General features: G+C 45.0%; 1 protein-coding gene and 1 long non-coding RNA gene across 3 annotated transcripts; both read right to left on the bottom strand.

Moving 5' to 3' along the window:
* Nucleotides 1-6,711: 6,711 nt before the first annotated feature.
* LOC136543092 (heat shock 70 kDa protein BIP2-like) lies at nt 6,712-7,926 on the bottom strand. Its single transcript, XM_066535647.1, has one exon. It carries the CDS (start codon nt 7,924-7,926, stop codon nt 6,712-6,714), a length of 1,215 nt encoding a protein of 404 aa, XP_066391744.1.
* Nucleotides 7,927-8,739: 813 nt separating this feature from the next.
* Nucleotides 8,740-11,532, bottom strand: LOC136544903 (uncharacterized). 2 transcript variants are annotated; one of them, XR_010780871.1, is made up of 5 exons: nt 11,048-11,532; nt 9,982-10,779; nt 9,521-9,902; nt 9,282-9,480; nt 8,740-8,998 (listed from the first exon to the last, which is right to left on the bottom strand). It is a non-coding gene; the product is annotated as an uncharacterized lncRNA (long non-coding RNA). The 2 variants fall into 2 exon arrangements; XR_010780870.1 differs by having other exon boundaries at nt 9,282-9,902; nt 11,048-11,531.
* Nucleotides 11,533-17,142: the final 5,610 nt, after the last annotated feature.

Raw genomic sequence — 17,142 nt, 5'->3', positions numbered from 1 at the left:
ATATATTGATGTTCAATAGTGTGTATTTGAGATATTATGTAATAATTGTGAATTTATGTTTGAATGTGGGGTTATGTCACGTTGAAACGATGTGAAAATAAATTTATGTTTGATGTTGGGATTATGTCGCGTTGAAATGATGTGAAAACAAATTTATGTTTGATGGTGGGATAATGTCACGTTCAAATGATGTGAAAACAAATTTCCAGTCAAAACACAAGAGTTTTTCTGAATTTAATTAAACATTATATTTTTGCATTATCGAAATAGTAATTTAAACACAATATTATGTTTTAAAACTTGTTAAAAAAAATTAAAACTTTAGGTCACAGAATTTTGCTGTGTACAATAAAGCAAAATAGAATCTATATTTTTTTTAAAACATTTTTATGCCTTGTATTTAATTTTCTGTGCATTTAACAAACATTTTATCAATTGTATTTAATAAAGCAAAATAAAATCCTAATGAATTGGCGGGCAGTGAAACTGCATGTTTGTTGCCCGCCAAAACACCTTTAGTCCCGGGCCCTATTAACGCCCGGGACAAAAGGACCTTTAGTCCCGGCTGGTGGTTGAGCCCGGGACTAAAGGTTCTCCACCTTTAGTCCCACGCCCTGTGAACGCCCAGGACTAAAGGACCTTTAGTCCCGGCTGGTGGTTGAGCCCGGGACTAAAGGTTCTCCACAATATAAGCGCCCGCCCGGCCCCTCTTTTCCCTCCTCCCCCACTGCCCTAAGTCTACCGCCGCCGACGCCGACACCGCACCTCGCCCGCACGCCACCTCGCCAACGCGGCCCACCTCGACGACACCGGCGCCCCTCCTCGACCTCGCACCGGCCCCCGACACCCTCCGGCTCGGCCCACCGGCGCCCCGACGCCGGCCCCCGACCCCCACCGCTCGGCCATCGGCGCCCCTCCTCGACCTCGCGCCCATCGGCGCCCCTCCTCCACCTCACGCCGGCCCCCGACCCCCACCGGCTCGGCCCACCGGCACCCCGATGCCGGCCCCCGACCCCCACCGCTTGGCCATCGGTGCCCCGGTGCCCCTCCTCGACCTCACGCCCACCGGTGCCCCACCTCCACCTCGCGCCGGCCCCCGACCCCCACCGGTTCGGCCCACCGGTGCCCCGACCCTACGCCACACTGACACGCCGCCCTGGATCGACGGCCCTACACCGACCCTATGCCGACCCTCGACGCCGGCCATCACCGCCCCGACGCCCATCGAAGCTCACCGCCGAGCACACGGTATATGACTTGCATTGTGTGTATGGTATATGACTTGTGTGTATGCAGTGTATGTTGTAACTGTGGAGCAACGCCGCCCCGTTGTTGTATATGCGGAGCAACACCGCCCCGTTGTTGTATATGCGGAGCAACGCCGCCCTGTTGTTGTATATGCGGAGCAACGCCGCCCCGTTGTGTTGTATATGCGTAGCAACGTACGCCATGATTTGTCCTAGCGAGAACGATGATTCGCCCTAGCGAGAACGACGATTCGCCCTAGCGAGAAGGGCGAATTCACCCTAGCGAGAACAATGAATTCGCCCAGCGAGAACGACGATTTGCCCTTCTCGCTAGGGCGAATCGTCGTTCTCGCTAGGGCGAATTCGTCGTTCTCGCTAGGGCGATTTTTCCTTCTCGCTAGGGCGAATTGTCATTCTAGCTATGGCGAATCGTCGTTCCCGCTAGGGCGAATTGTCGTTCTCGCTAGGGCGAATTGTACATATATGACTTGTTTACATATATGAATTGTTTATATATATGACTTGTTTATATATGTGACTTAGATTTTGTTAAATTTGTTAGATATGGCTGCCCCGGGAGACAACATGGATGAAGAAATGATGAATATTATTGCTGGAGGTGATGCACAGGATGTTGATGACGGAAGTCAATATCTAGCTCTTGAAAATAAGCAAGAAAATGTTTTGCAAGAAAATACAGGCGAGGTATATATACTAAATATATATTATATGTGGAATATTGTATATATTTCTGTGTACAAAAGATATTTATTTATTATTTTTTTATATGTAGCCCTCTGGATCGGTGACCACAACGGCGAAGAGCAAAAATGTTCGTGGACCGAAGAAACCACTGGAGGGCCGGTACATAATATCGGAATTCAAGATCGAGACTGGCGAACCACTTGGTCCACATAAAAGGAAATTCGTGGAACACTGTGGGTACCTTGTAAGGGACAGAATTCCGACTAGTATCCGTGAATGGAAGAAAAAGATCAACGAGCCTGATGTTAGTTTTGTCCCTGATGTTGACAAGAATTTGCTCTGGAATGATATCCTTGCCCATTTCACATTGCAAGCGGATGATTATGATGATATCAACGATGATGAATTGAAGGAGCTAGTTCGATCGTGGGCTATGAAGAAGATGGCCACACAATTCCAGACTTGGAAGAAATACCTATACAACACATACATCAAGAAGAACGAAACACCGAATTGGGTTACTGCTAAGGGCCCGATCTCGAAACAGAGGGCCTATTGGAATGCTTTCGTACAGTACAAGACATCAGAAGAGGGTGAGGCACGGGTGAGAAGGAACCAAGAGAATGCCCGAAAAAAGGTATACCACCATGACATGGGATCAGGTGGCTACGATACTGCCATTTCGAAGTGGCAAAAAATGGAAGCGGACATTATTGCCAAGGGGATCGAACCAGAATCAGCCAAGTGGCCCCTACGCTCGAAGAATTGGTTTTTCGGTAATGGGGGAAGACTCGACCCACAGACCGGTCGAGCAGTGTATGGGCCAAAACTCAAAACAGCAGCACGCCGATTGGCTTTTGCTATAGAAGCCAAAGAGATTGGTGCGTTCAAGCCCAATAGAGAGAAGGATGAGCTGACGTATGCCATCGGGACTGCTGAACACACTGGCCGAACCAGAGGCTTAGGACGCAACACTCCATGGGTTCATGGTTTTCCTGATGACAGGGAAACCTACCGAAGCCGCCAGAGAAGCAAGGAGGAGCAAGCAGCACGGGTGGCAGTGTTGGAGGAAATGGTGCTTGAAGCAAAGGAGCGAGAAAAAGCAATGGAAGCAAGAATGCAGGAAGAAATCAGAAAGCAAGTGCAGATAGCAATGAGTGCTCAGAGGCAGGCATCAGAGCTAGGAATGAATGTTAATATTAGCCCTCCTGGTCAGTTGAAAAGCAGCTGCGCTTCCACTGAGATGCCAAAGCAAGATGACGCAGCGCTGCGCTTCCCTGTGGATGATGTCACTATTCCAATGACATCAATTGAGCTACATGTTCCAAGGGGGAATGACACAATCAAGGTCGTTGTCGGTGTTTTTACTCCTCCAGACCCTACCAAGACACCAAGAATCCATGGGGCACCAATACAACCTGGATATGCTAGGGTTGCAGCGGACCAAGTGAGCAAAGGTTATGAGGATCTAGTTCTTGACATTCCTGGAGGTGATGGAGAGAAGACTCTAGGAGAAGCAGAGAAGGCATATATATACTATGGCGTAAGCGCTACATCATTATCCCTGGGGCATCTGCTCCACCGCCAGCAGACATTAGGTGCGGACAAAAGTTAACAAAACATTTTTTTGATATTTTTCTATGGGCATGACTAATAATAAGCATTTACTTATATCTCATTATTTTTTGTACTCACAAAGCAGGGCCTCCGCCAACCTAAGTCCAGTTGTTGCTTCTCCCGACCATCATAGTGCTCAGGGCAATGATGACGCCTTCAAAGGCACTGCTGCATCCCCACCATCTCCAACTCCTCCGCCGCCTCCAAGGAAGTCCACAACTCCTCCGCCGAGGTCTCCAATGCCTCCGCCGCCTCCAAAGTCTGCACTGCCTCCAAGGCGGTCTCCAACGCCTCCCCCGCCTCCAAGGAAGCCAGCCCCTAAGAGGTCCGCCCCGCAAACGAAGCCGTTGCCCCACCCGTCGGCAAAGAAGCAGAAAGCAAGTACTCATCCAGTTCCCCAAAAACTATCTTATGAGAAAAGTGATCAGGAATTAAAGGATGCAGTACAAAAAGATGTGCATGATTTCTTTGAAGGTGTAAAACAGGCACAACGAGCGAGGGACAACCCGGAGAAATCATACTTCTACCTACCTCCGAATCAGCTAAGAAAGAAGGTGGAACAAAAAAAACGGGATTCTCTTAAGAGCGCCGCGAAACAACCGATATCGGACTATGACCGCTCTCTCACCAAGTCATATGAGGCGGCGCAAAAAAAGAAGACAGTAGGAAAGGTGTTGCACAACTCGGACAACAATCGCAACAATCAATCCCCCCCCTTGTCGTTCCTAACGAATATGGTTCAAACTTAAACTTAATGGAGGAGGTAGGCGGCTATGAGTCGTTGCTTCAGTTTTATCACGACACTGGTTTGAACCTTGCCCAAGTGCTCGCTGAAGGACCATCTGCTCCAGAAGTGGATCCTTACAAGAAGTTTGTAGCAGGCCGGAGTCTATACAACCCAGAGAAATTAGATGAACTAGGTACACAAATGTACCTGCTAAACGAGTGGTACATGTCGGCGTCTGCTGCGGAACAAATCTATATTTCTGTCAGAATTAGAAACCACCATTACTTCCGTGGTAATGACATTATCTATGTCGAGCTTCCAGAATTACACCAACTATGCCACCTGGACTTTCTCGACAAAAGTCTCGTTAGCTGCTATTGTCTATAAGTGTGATTATTTTCTACTATATTCATAATTTCTTTATTATATATTCACAATATATATTCACTATTTTCATGTATGCAGATATGAGATGACAGAACTTAGGCATAGCTATATATGGCACAACCCTATAGACAAAAGCACTTGACTTCTCTATTTTTCTGATATTTATGGTTAGGGTTTCCAACAGGTGTGCAAGTGTTATTTATACTAGGTACATCCCTCGTAGTTGGGCTTGGTGTCCCTTCAACTTGGCAAAGCCCAAAACTCGTGGCCCTAGAGCTAACTTCACCTAAATATCCATAACTCTTTGCACAAAGCTCCGATGGACGTGCCATCGATTGCATGTGAATGTAGACTTCAAAAACTTTCCATCTATATATAACACTTGTGCTAGAACCATCAAAAGTGGTACAAAATTAATCATGAACTTAGAAGTCAGAATCTGCACACATCAACACGTTGTCTCCAACTTGCTCCTTCCGAGCAGCCTACCTGTCCATGACTTGTGCTTCAAGCCTAAGGACAAGTAATGCACCCACGTTAGATAGTACTTGATTCTTAATAAAGGCATGCTCACAATCATCAAGGAGTAGATTCACCTCATGTATAGTCGCTGTACTTTTGTCCAAGTCATTGACCCCTTGTAAATTGCGTTGTCTTGTTCACGAGGACCACGATGTTGTTCAACGTTGACTAGAGTATCACGAGGTACTTCCTCCGTCCCAAAAGGTTCAAAGCTAGGGTTGTGTTTTTTTTTTTTTTTTTTTTTTGGACGAAGGGAGTGTGTCCTCGTCAGAAGGCGATGCGTCTGTGGCTGAATTTTCTTGATGGGCCGGCCCACACAATGACATGGTTACAGGACTAAGAAGGGGAAGGACCCACGAGCTGGGCTTAATTAGTCCGTTTGAAGAGAAGCTTGGGCTGAAAGGACTTTGTTGCAGAACAAACCCTTTTTTTCTTCTTTCTGGCAGGATTTTCATGTAACACAAAAACAAACAATTTTACTTGAGACCAATTCAAACCATTCTATGCACCCAAAAAGAACAGTGCAGCGGTATGAATGAATCCATACATTAATATAACCTATGATTAATTTATATTTTTAACTTTATCTACTGCTACTACCAATATAATGACACTGAGATCCTCAGCTAGCACTTCGAATATATATATGGTTAAATTATATTGTTGAATATTGAATATGTGACGGATAATGGTTAAATCATATTTGTATTTGGTATTTGGCTTGTTTGACAATAATTAATTAACTTGAACAAATTTTATTCATGTGAAATAAAAGTTTGTGAACATTTGAAATAATAAATCATACAAACAACTGTGGAAAAGTGTGTACCCCTAGAGTGCTTAACAGCAATCATTTAACTCGAATAAATATCCATGTGGAACAAAAATTTGTACAGGAGAAACAAAACATTTGCACAATAAAAATAATGGAATTCATAGAACATTTTAAAAAATACACAAGTAAATAATATTAGCAAAACATTACCTTGTAAGAATGGAACAAATCAATAAAAATATCATGGAACAAATAGAGAAAGAGAAAAAAAGGATAAATCTAAACACACAATTGTGGATTGTGCTAAACATATAGGCTATAAAGTCGGATGAACATAGGCCAAAATAAAAGGCACACATCTACATTTTGACAGCGTTAGTCAACTCATCAGCTGCTACACAAGGCTACACTCGTCGTTTGCTGTACTCTGCGGCTCCAATGGTGACCACTTCATCTGGTTTCAGCCTTGTATGGAGCACCGCCTTGGTCCCACCGAAGCAGTGGGCGGATCGTAGCCGGTTCTATACAATAAATGCAACGATAGTACCGGCTTCTATACACTGTGAGCTCGAGTCGATGGAGAACCTGCTCCCATCTATCGAACCCGGCTCCTTGGAATAAAGAAATCATGCACTCTCTCTTGTCTCTCTCTTGCCATTGCTACTCCTATAGATCCAGGGTGTGGGTACGATACATTGTAGCTTATTTACTAGATGGAGTCACATCATACTTTAGGAATAGGGCCGGTTCGATACACTGCAGGTGCTCATGAGTTCCCTAACCTTTGGGATCACGGTGCTTCCACCAACAAGAAGCACCTCATCAACGGTGTCCACTTCAGCTTCTGTCACCACCCTATTCACCATCTCTACAACTTTGAGGAACAGATCATGGTTCAGTTCCTCAAACTCGGCACGTGTCAGCAGCTCCGACAAATCCACGCCGTCGATGAGTGATTCGATGCTCACTTGCGCATGTTCCTGGTGGCTCAACGTCTTCTTGGCATGCTCACACGCCGTCCTCAGCTTGTCGAGAGCAGCGCCGTCTGCGGCAATGTCCTTGCCATGCTTGCCCCTAACCAGTTGGACGAAGTGGTCCACGATCCTCCGGTCGAAGTCCTGTCCTCCAAAGAAAGGGTCATACTGCGTGCTCAAGGCTTCATACACGCCGTCCACGAACGTCATGACGCTCGCCTCGGCAATGCCGCCGCCGACGTGCAGTACGACGACATTGCCCTCGTCGCGCAGGTTCCTGCTGAGGCCATAGGCTATGGCGGCCGCGACAGGCTCGCTGAGCACCGCTCTCACGGCCTTGAGGCCGGCAAGCCTGCCGGCGAACACTGCCGCGGACCTGGACGCGTAGTCGAAGAACTCCAGCAGGAGCGTGAGGATGGCTGCCTCCACCCGGTGGCCAAGGTGCGCCTCCGCCGTCTCCTTGAGCTTGGCCAGCACCGTGGCCGTGAGCTGGTCGACGCCGACGTTCCTGATTGCACCGTCCTTGGTCTTCACCTCGACGTGAAGCTGTGCGTTCTTCTCGACGACCTTGTATGGCAGATTGTCTTTGACGCTCTGAGCGAACTCCCGCTCGAAAACGCGAGTGAACCTTTTGCCGAGGAGGCGCTTGAAGCCGGAGATAGCGGCCCCGGGGTTGACGGCGGCGTGGTTCATGGCGTCCTCGCCGACAAGGACGGCGCCGTCGTCGGCGAAGGCGACCCAGGAGGAGATGCAGTGGTGGAACATGGCCTGGGCCGTCTCGCCATTCTCGTAGCCGGCGACGCAGGAGTTAGTGTTGCCCAGGTCGATGGCGACCACTCGCCCCGGCGGGTACGTCGCCTTATCGGGAGGCCAGTCGTGGTCCAGTAGCGCGCCTGCCTTGCCGAGCGCTGTAACAAGCGCGAGAAGCCATATGAAAGCCCTAACGACGAGGGCGACATCTTTGCGAAGCATGTGTGACGAGAACACAAAGATTTGATGGCAGCGTGATACACTACAGGAACTGCTGGCTTCCCCGAGTGCCAGTTGCACTCGGGGAAGGCCCAGTTACACTCGGGGAAGCCGGAAGAGCCTCCAGCTAATCCTCCCACGGGAAAGGCGCCTTCCCCGAGTGTTGAAAATCGTGCACTCGGGGAAGACTTGACGCCGTTTGCCGACGGCCGGCGCCAATTTTTTTTATTTTCTTACTCTTTGCCGAGTGCCACAGCTCAGACACTCGGCAAAGAAATTTGTTTTTGTTTTTTTTAAATCCCTCTTTCCCGAGTGCCACAGCACAGGCACTCGGGAAAGCCACCTCTAAAATTCTTTTTTTTGTGTTTTTTGCTTTTCCATGTAAACAACAAAGCATATATATATATATATATATATATATATATATATATATATATATATATATATATATATATATATATATATATAAAACTACTATCCTGTAGCTGGCTACAGAATAACTTATTCTGTAGCCACTTTAAGTTATGATAATTACTATGTTAATTTACGAGATTATAGTAACTCCTTACTAAGTGGTTTAATATAACATTATGGTAAATATCCCCATGTGTTATAGTGACCCAACTATCGTAAATATGTATTGACATTATGGTAAATTAGTATATAAAATTATAGTAAATAGAGGTGGCTACAGAATAACTTATTTTGTAGCCGGCTACTGAATAGCCTCTCCCTCTATATATATATATATATATATATATATATATATATATATATATATATATATATATCACAAACCACAAATCAACACCAATATGTCACAAACCACATTTATATATCACAAACGACCAAATTTGTCCGAAATCCACAATATATTACAAACCACACGTTCAAAAGTACACACTATTCCAAGTTCACAAGTTCAATACATAAAAACGACTCCGAAGGCGGCTCACGGCAACTATGAGGGGTGGGACGCCCCAGCGTGCGATCCCGGCAACAGTCCAGGTGGGGATGGCCCGACGTGCGATGCCGGCGACCCTTCGACATGGTTCGACGCCGCCCCCGATTGATGCTGCAAAAAAGAGAGGAGATTGCACGTGAGTGACAAGATAAAAATGTAAGGTGTAAAGAAAAGTTAAAAATTTCGGTAGCACCTCCCTTGCACGGGGAGGTTTCCAAAACCTGCAAGAAAAACGTCGGCACGAAGGCCGACAACCACATTTCCGGCACGAAGGCCAACACATCAACAAATCCGGCACGAATGCCGACACATCAACAAATCCGGCACGAAGGCCATCACTAGGTTTGACACTAAGCATGAGCAAAGAAAGTAAAACATCCGTACTCATACTCACCGGAGTAGACTCTCGACGATGTGGTGGTGGTGGTGGTGGTGGTGGTGCAAGCAGCTGTGCTGGGATCTCCCGCTGCCCAAGTTGTTGCTGCCCAAGTTGACCTGTCTAAAAGATATTTTCAGAAAGAAAAGATCAGTAAAAGAAAAGGAATGAAGTAGCACACTTTAAACATCTTGAAAAGCATCACCACATAAAATATCTAGCAACTTTTAGCACTGCAGACGGTAGAGAAAAAGTACCTGTCAAATTCTAAGCTCACAGATTGAAGGCATTGTGTATTTCATTAGAGGAGGCAGATTGAAGGCATTGTGTATTTCATTCAGAGTAAGCTAAGTTATAAAATATAAATATATACAAATAGAAAATTTAACAACTATCAATGTATTTAAGGTTGCATCAGACTGCTAAATGAAACCAGTTACAACTGTACACTAAGCCTGCATCAGACTGCTGTGAACTTTTCATTTAAGCCCGCTAGAATTAGACCTGAACCATCTTGCCATCTTGCCACCAGTTACAACTGTACAACTATCAATGTATGTTTGACTGATCGAACTATGCAACCTTTTCATGAAGAACCATGATCCCGAGCAGCTATAGGGCTGGAATGAAGAGCATGTGCTGCACAGTGATAGAATTATATAAAGAGATAGAACATAAAAAAGCTGCAACAGGGAAGGAGATATGATTCATAGTCTACCTTCTTTTCTTCACAGGCTTGATTTTAGTGATGCCCCCAAAGACTTTCCTGACAACTTCATAGTCATCCTGCTCAATGATCAAAAAGAGATATGATACTTGTCAGAAACCCAAATTCAATGGGTTGGGAAAATAGAACTGCACAATAGTAAAAAGGTCTAAATTTTTCAGTCACAGCATGGCTGTCACAAGGACTAAGAGTAATTACAAAATGATTTAAACCAGGATATATTAATAATAAATAAATAAATAAATAAAAGCATGTGAATAACAGCAGCCATTACTTGACGTAGACATAATGTGCCCCTGCAGTTCACAAAGCAACAAATCAGGTGCATTGGACAAGAGTTGAGATTAAACTGAAATCTGCACCTATCTCATTTGGTAAAACATCAAAATCAGAAAAAATGTATGTTCTATGGGACTAAACTTCAGAACAAATTTGATGAAGTTTAATAGTAAATTAATGTAACCCAAACCTGATCTGTAGTGGTGGTGCCCCTACTGTGCATTCTAATTGAGTGACAAGCATTCTAATGTAGCTAAAGCAGTAAGAAATTAACCTGAAGTTTCAACTGTGAGCTAGCCCCTACTTACTCAAATGCTCAAGTTTTGAAAATATAAATGTATCTCAAGTTTCAACTTGCCTGCTCTGATGGTTCACTCTGAAGTCTGAAAACGATTTGCTAAAATTTGATACATTGAGCTGGCAGCACTCCCTGTTTAAAGATTCAACATGGAAATTCTGAAAGTTGCTGACTCTTCGTTCAGTTCAGGTGAACTCGACTGGGATAAAGAACTAACAAGAAATTTCAATCTGGACGTATCACATTTTAGGCAATATATATGTGGAATCCGATATGATGCAATGTCTATTTTGTGTCCTATTATTCAAATCTTCTATGAGGAATGTGTATGCTTAAAAAACTGACAAATTTGCATGACTCACAGTTGCATCGATGGCTCTTTGATAAATTTGCTTTTTTTGCTATTGAATCGCAAACTGTAACCGGCAAGAAAAGGAAATTATTAGCTAAACAGGCAGAGATTAGGGATTGGGTTCCTACCAATGCATGGTGGTGATCCTAGAGAGGTCGTTGCACAGCCAACCCCTCGAGCACCATGTGGCCGAGCTCCCGCTCCTGCGATGCGTACCGGCGCCAAAGCTCGGAGATCTGGATCTGGGTCCCTACGAACTTGAGCTCCGCCATGGGCACCCCTGCGGCGAAGCGGCGGCGGCCGCAATAGCGCAGTGGAGCTGCACGAGATGAAGTGCTCGAGCTCGTGGTCCACGGGAGAGCAACCCGCCCTCCCGCAACCCCTTCGAGACGAAGGATATGGGGCATGGTCGCCCACCCGGCTCCGAAGCCCGCGATCCCTTCGATAGGAAGGACAAGGAGCGTCGCCCGCCTGGCCAAAGCTGCCGCCACTGATGGAGGCTGCGACGCCCTCGTCCGCCAGCCGATTCCCCGTAGCTAGGGTTTTCCGATTTGGAAGTCATGCGGCGGCAGGATTTGGGGACAACAGTACGTTTGCCACCATGAGTCGATGGGCTGGGCCAAAATTTGCGAGGAAGCGGGGCAGAGATGGGGGCGTGCAAGGTGGGTCCATCTTTTACCGTCAGATCATTCAACGATATAGGTTTTTTTTTTAGCGTCAGAGAATCAAACGGTAATTGTAAGTACTTATAGCGACAGACAATTCATCGAAAAAGTACAATTACCATCAGATGATCAGTAAGTTATCTTTAACGTCAGATCATTCATCGATAAAAAAAAAGTTTTAGCGTCAGATGTCTGACGCTGATGCGGTGTTGTGGTGCAGTGACCATAACATGTCAAGTGTTACTGTGTCAGCCAACAGCTCTACAACATAACTTTATTTTGGTCCCTAAGGCCTCCTTTGCATTGGAGGATTGGCATAGGATTTTTTGTAGGATTCAACTTCCTAAGGATTATTTCCTACACAGTACGTCCTTTGGTTCACAGGAAAAAGGAAGGAAGAATTCCATAGGATTACTTTCCTACGGCTCAATTTCACAGGAATCTAACATGAGGTGAGACCTGAAGATGTGCGTCACCTTGAAGTTTTGCTGACATGGTATACTACTGCAAACTCAAATATTCCTGTCGGAGCTGATAGCCTGATACTGCAAGGTTGCTGCACGCACGGAGCCACGGAGGATCAGCGGAGGATCAGTGGCATGCCACCATTGGTGACCCTTGCACTATATTATGGTGTCTCTGTCTAGACGAAACGTCAAGTGGTGAAATGGTAATGTATAGAAAGACCACGAGAAAAAGCAGGGAATCTGATCCAAAATAATCAAAGCATGAATTGAATCCAGACCACCCCGACAACAAAGGCTAACACATGGTCTATCGGGCACGGATCCTCAGTATGAAAATGGAGGACCCTACCTGCTTTGTTTTCCTGGCCTTTGAGTGAGGCGGTAATCCTAGGATTACTGCTGTGTAACTTGTTTTAACTAACCTGTACTCTGCTTCTCTTAATAAAACATGTCATAAGGACGCACGCGGTCGTGAAAAAGAATATGTAATGCTGTGGCGATGGCTATCATCAACCATATTTAAAAGAGCCAGGGGGCGCCACTACTGGAAACAAAAAATACCCTGTCGGTTGGTCCCAACCCAACAGGAAAATGGTGAATCACCTGCCATTCATCAACCGGGCCGGGTCAGCTCAGGAGTTCGGACACCTGCAAATAAACATCGATCGATTCGCTGTCTATACAAGCTATATGTCGTGCTAACTTGACAAATTAATAGAGAGCATGCACAACATGCATGGCATGTGGCAGTAGTGTGCCAATGGAAGTACCTTTATACTCTACTACTCGCTGATCTGTACATGCTCCAATGTCAAGAATCGTTCAAGGAGTTAATATTAATACCACCAGATCCAAGGTTTAGGTAGGCCCTGCCCATTCGAATTAAGAAACATATTAATACCAAAGATGAAAAGAACAGATCCCTCTGCGTATTGTACTGGGTTAATTAGAAGTCTCAGATCAAGGTCAGGAATATATGTTTGCAATTAACCTCCACTAATAAAAGCCAGCCACATCATCACGATCCATTTCTCGCCACTTTCAAGATCAATGAGAGGGAAACAGAGTGAGTTTTTTTTAGCTGAGCTTTAGTTTCTGAAAGGGCCAAATAATATAGATATGGCCGGTCAGGTTATTATCAAAAGCAAGAAAAGGCCAGGTAGATGTCTGGGTTTTAGGCATCCGACGTCGCAACTTGCTCGAAACCTTCTCGATTTTTTATCATAGCATCTACATGCGATAACACGACGCCCAGACAAGTTTCATGATTTTCAGACTTCGTTCGGATTTTATATGATTTAAAAACACTTTTCCCGCAAGTTATTTGTCATGTTACGTCAACAAGATGCTCGACATTTCATGCGAGTTCCTGGATAAGGCCTCAACATAAACCAAATATCATTAATATAATTTTTTGAATCATCAAATTCCATTATTTCATGCACCTGCAGTTCAAATTCGAAGTATGCAAAAAAATTCAACGAAATGAAAAAAAACTAACGAAATATAACAAAAAAAAGTCAAAATTGTCCCAAATTTAAACAGGGAGTTTTAAATAATGTGGGAAGGCCTCACAAAAAAATGAGGCAAAAAAAAAACAAAAAAAAACAAAAATTCTTCCCCAAGTGTCTTCTCTAGCACTCGGGGAAGGCAGCCTCTTCCCCGAGTGCCCTGTTCTGGCACTCGGAAAAGGGCCTCTTCCCTGAGTGCCAAAGAAGGCACTCGGGGAAGATTTTTTTTTTAAGTTTTAACGGCGTGGGCGGGGTGGACCGTCAAGTAACATGTTTCTTCGCCGAGTGCCGATCTTCTCCGAGTGTTGCACTCGGGGAAGAGGGCCTTTGCCGAGTGCTGCTCTTTACCGAGTGCCAGGATCTCTGCGGCACTCAGGAAAGCCTCTCTTTTCCAAGTGCAATTCTTTCCCGAGTGCAACACTCGGGGAAGATTCTCTTTCCCGAGTGTCCGATTTTTGGCACTCGGGAAAGCCAGCGACACTCGGGGAATTTTGTCTCTCCCGTAGTGATACTACGTGGTATCTGCAGTTTAAATAGCACATGCAGCGTAAAATCGAGTCCGGTCCATATTGGCTACGGTTGGGTCGATCCAATGATCGGACTCGATCTTCTGGACTTTTAATCTGTAGCTGCGATGCATGCATGCATGTATCCACACCGGCCAGCATTGACGCACTACCGGACACGACTGATTTGCCGAGTGCAAAAAGCTTTGTCGAGTGCTTTCTGTCGGGCACTCGGCAAAGACAATTTTTGTCGAGAGCCGGACCCAGCGACACTCGACAAAGATAGGCCGTCGGCAAATCTGCCTTTGCCGAGAGCCGGACATTCGACAAACTTTAGCCATCGGTAAAAAAATCTTTGCCGAGTGCTGGACACTCGGCAAAATTTGGCCGTCGGCAAAGGTGGCCGGCGTGACGGCGGCCACCTGCCGTCAGCCTTTGCCGAGTGCCCCGCCGTTAGGCACTCGGCAAAGGGTTTTTTATTTTTTAAAATTCTTTGCCGAATGCCCTGTGACCTGGCACTCGGCAAAGGCTTCTTTGCCGAGTGCCAAGGTTGACACTCAGTAAATTATTATTTTTTATTTTTTTTCACCCTACTTTTTTTTCTAGGGCCTTGCTACAGTAATTAAAACTCCATTTCAAAATTTGGGACAATTTAGAGTTTTTTTACTATATTTCCTTAATTATTTTGGTTTCGTTGATTTTTTTCGACTATTTCAAATTTGAACTGCATGTACATGAAATAATGAAATTTGGTCATTCAAAAAATGGTATTCATGATGTTTGGCGTATGTTGAGGCCGTATCCAGGAACTCGCATGAAATTACGAGCATCTTGTTGTCGTAACATGACGATGTACTTGCGGGAAAAGTGTATTTAAATTATATAAAATCCAAACGAAGTTCAAAAATCACGAAACTTGTCGAGGTGTCTTGTTATCACATGTGGAGGCCGTGGTAAAAAATTGAGAAAGTTTGGAGCAAGTTGTGACGTTGGATGCCTAAAAGCCAGATATCTCTACATGTGATCACATATAAAAGACTTTGCCGAGTGCCCGATAAAAGGCGCTCGGCAAAGAATTCTTTGCCGACGGATTTTTTACCGGAGGCTCTTTGCCGAGTACTGTCCTCGGCAAAGGTTTTGCCGAGGACAAAGTAGCCTTTGTCGAGTACATTAGGCACTCGGCAAAGCGCCTAAATCCAGTAGTGACGCACATAATTTCTAGCTTCCTAATCATCATATATCAACATGAATGAAGCTAGTTTTTTTCATGGAATAATTTCTGTCAATTCAAGGGCCTATTTAGCTGGCGCATAATTTGCTGTAAAAAAAATGTTTGGTAAAATATGGCTGCAACAAAAGGTGTGGTTACAAAATGGTTGTCACACACTTTTTAGCATACTTATGTAAGAAAGTGAGTCAACCACATATGAGACATGCACATGGCTATGAAAGTTTGGCAAGGCACGGCCGTGTGAAAATAAATACATAATAAAGAAACTATATATACGGCACATATAAAGTGTGGCTGGCAAACTTTTCCAACCAAGCCATCCCACAAAGTCTTATTGGGCCAGATATAAATGGCCAAATGGGCCATGTGCTTGCACGGTCCGGTAAAGCATGTCCTAATTTAGCTGGGCCAGGCAGGCGCGGTCGTGATTGCAGGCCATGCTATGCTTCACCACATGTTCATTGTTCATCCTAGGTGCAACACAACTGCAAAACGAGCCAGAAGATAGAGGTCGATAGGGCAGGAAGGAGACAAGGTGAATAACAGGGCAAGAGAGGAGGAAGAACTTGGAGCTTGTGGAGGCGGCTAGTGCCTAGAGGAAAAGGAGGAAGGGCACAGTGGTCGCCACATAGCGACACGGAGCCTCCACGTACGGTAGGGGCTCAAGCACTCATGGCTACTACGGGGAGCATGGGTAGGGGGATGTGATTGTAGAGGCGGCAAATATGTGGTTCTATCAGGTCGGGCAGCTAGGGATGGAGCCATAGTTGGCTTTTGTCGTGTTGGCAACATTAAAACAGTTTGTGTCTTGTGGTGCTCGGCTGGACTACAAGAGTTGGAAGAAAACAAGAAACAAAATGTGAACAAATAGGGGCAGTGGAAATGTCAAACGTTATCTAGAAGGAAAGCATGCGAACACATTTTATGTGCGAAGTCTGGAACTTTAAGATATTTCTTTAGAAGTCCCGAATGTTCAGAAGTTTGGTTTGGAAGTTTGAATCAACACAAGCCACGAACACGAAAAACAAAGATCCGGGGATGTTTCTCAACCTTTTGAGCACAACTTCTCGTGTGGTCTCAACACAAGTTGCTTCTAATGTAATGACTATCTAGCCAATCATTCAATCCCCATCACTAAATACTCAACATATCAAAGAACACATATACCTCATATGTCAACACAACAATATGCCATCTAAAATGAGCATACTCATTCAATCTTCTATAGATGACACCCATATAGAAAGCAAGATGGCAACCAATCAACTCATATATCAAGAGGAATACTAAATCACAAGTAGACACAATAATTTATGTGAAACCTCTTGCGGAGAAAAATAATGGACGACATGGTCAATCAATCCACTATGACTATGCCAGAACTGATAATCACTGTCGGGTCAGAACCCCCTTCACTGCGGGAATTCACGACGACAGAGGATACTCGGTAGTGATGGGGCGGCCTATCACTGTCGGTTTGGTGACCCGATAATGATAGTTCAAAGCACAACCCTACAATGTTATTCTCGGCTATCACTATCTGGTTAGTTCATCAACTAGCAAAGTTAAGTCCCCAGAGATCTAGAAAGCCCCTAGTTTATTGAATGGAGCCCTAAGCTCCATTGCTCCCCCCCACAGAGGGCTTCAAAGAAATCCACTGAGTGTAGAAACCCTACACTAAGCACCTTTTTCAAACCGTTTTTCAAATGTGATAACTCCCAAAGTGTCCCACGAGACAACAAATCTAAGCATAGAGTTAGCATTTTAAAAATATTTTCAAAGTATTTTACCTTTATTTCATTATAGCACTAGGTCTAATGCATTTGCAATGCTAATCCTTACT

This window comes from Miscanthus floridulus, chromosome 3 (genome assembly GCF_019320115.1).
Source record: "Miscanthus floridulus cultivar M001 chromosome 3, ASM1932011v1, whole genome shotgun sequence".
In the NCBI taxonomy this organism is placed as follows: Eukaryota; Viridiplantae; Streptophyta; class Magnoliopsida; order Poales; family Poaceae; genus Miscanthus; species Miscanthus floridulus.
This window is presented reverse-complemented; position numbering and strand designations above follow the sequence as displayed.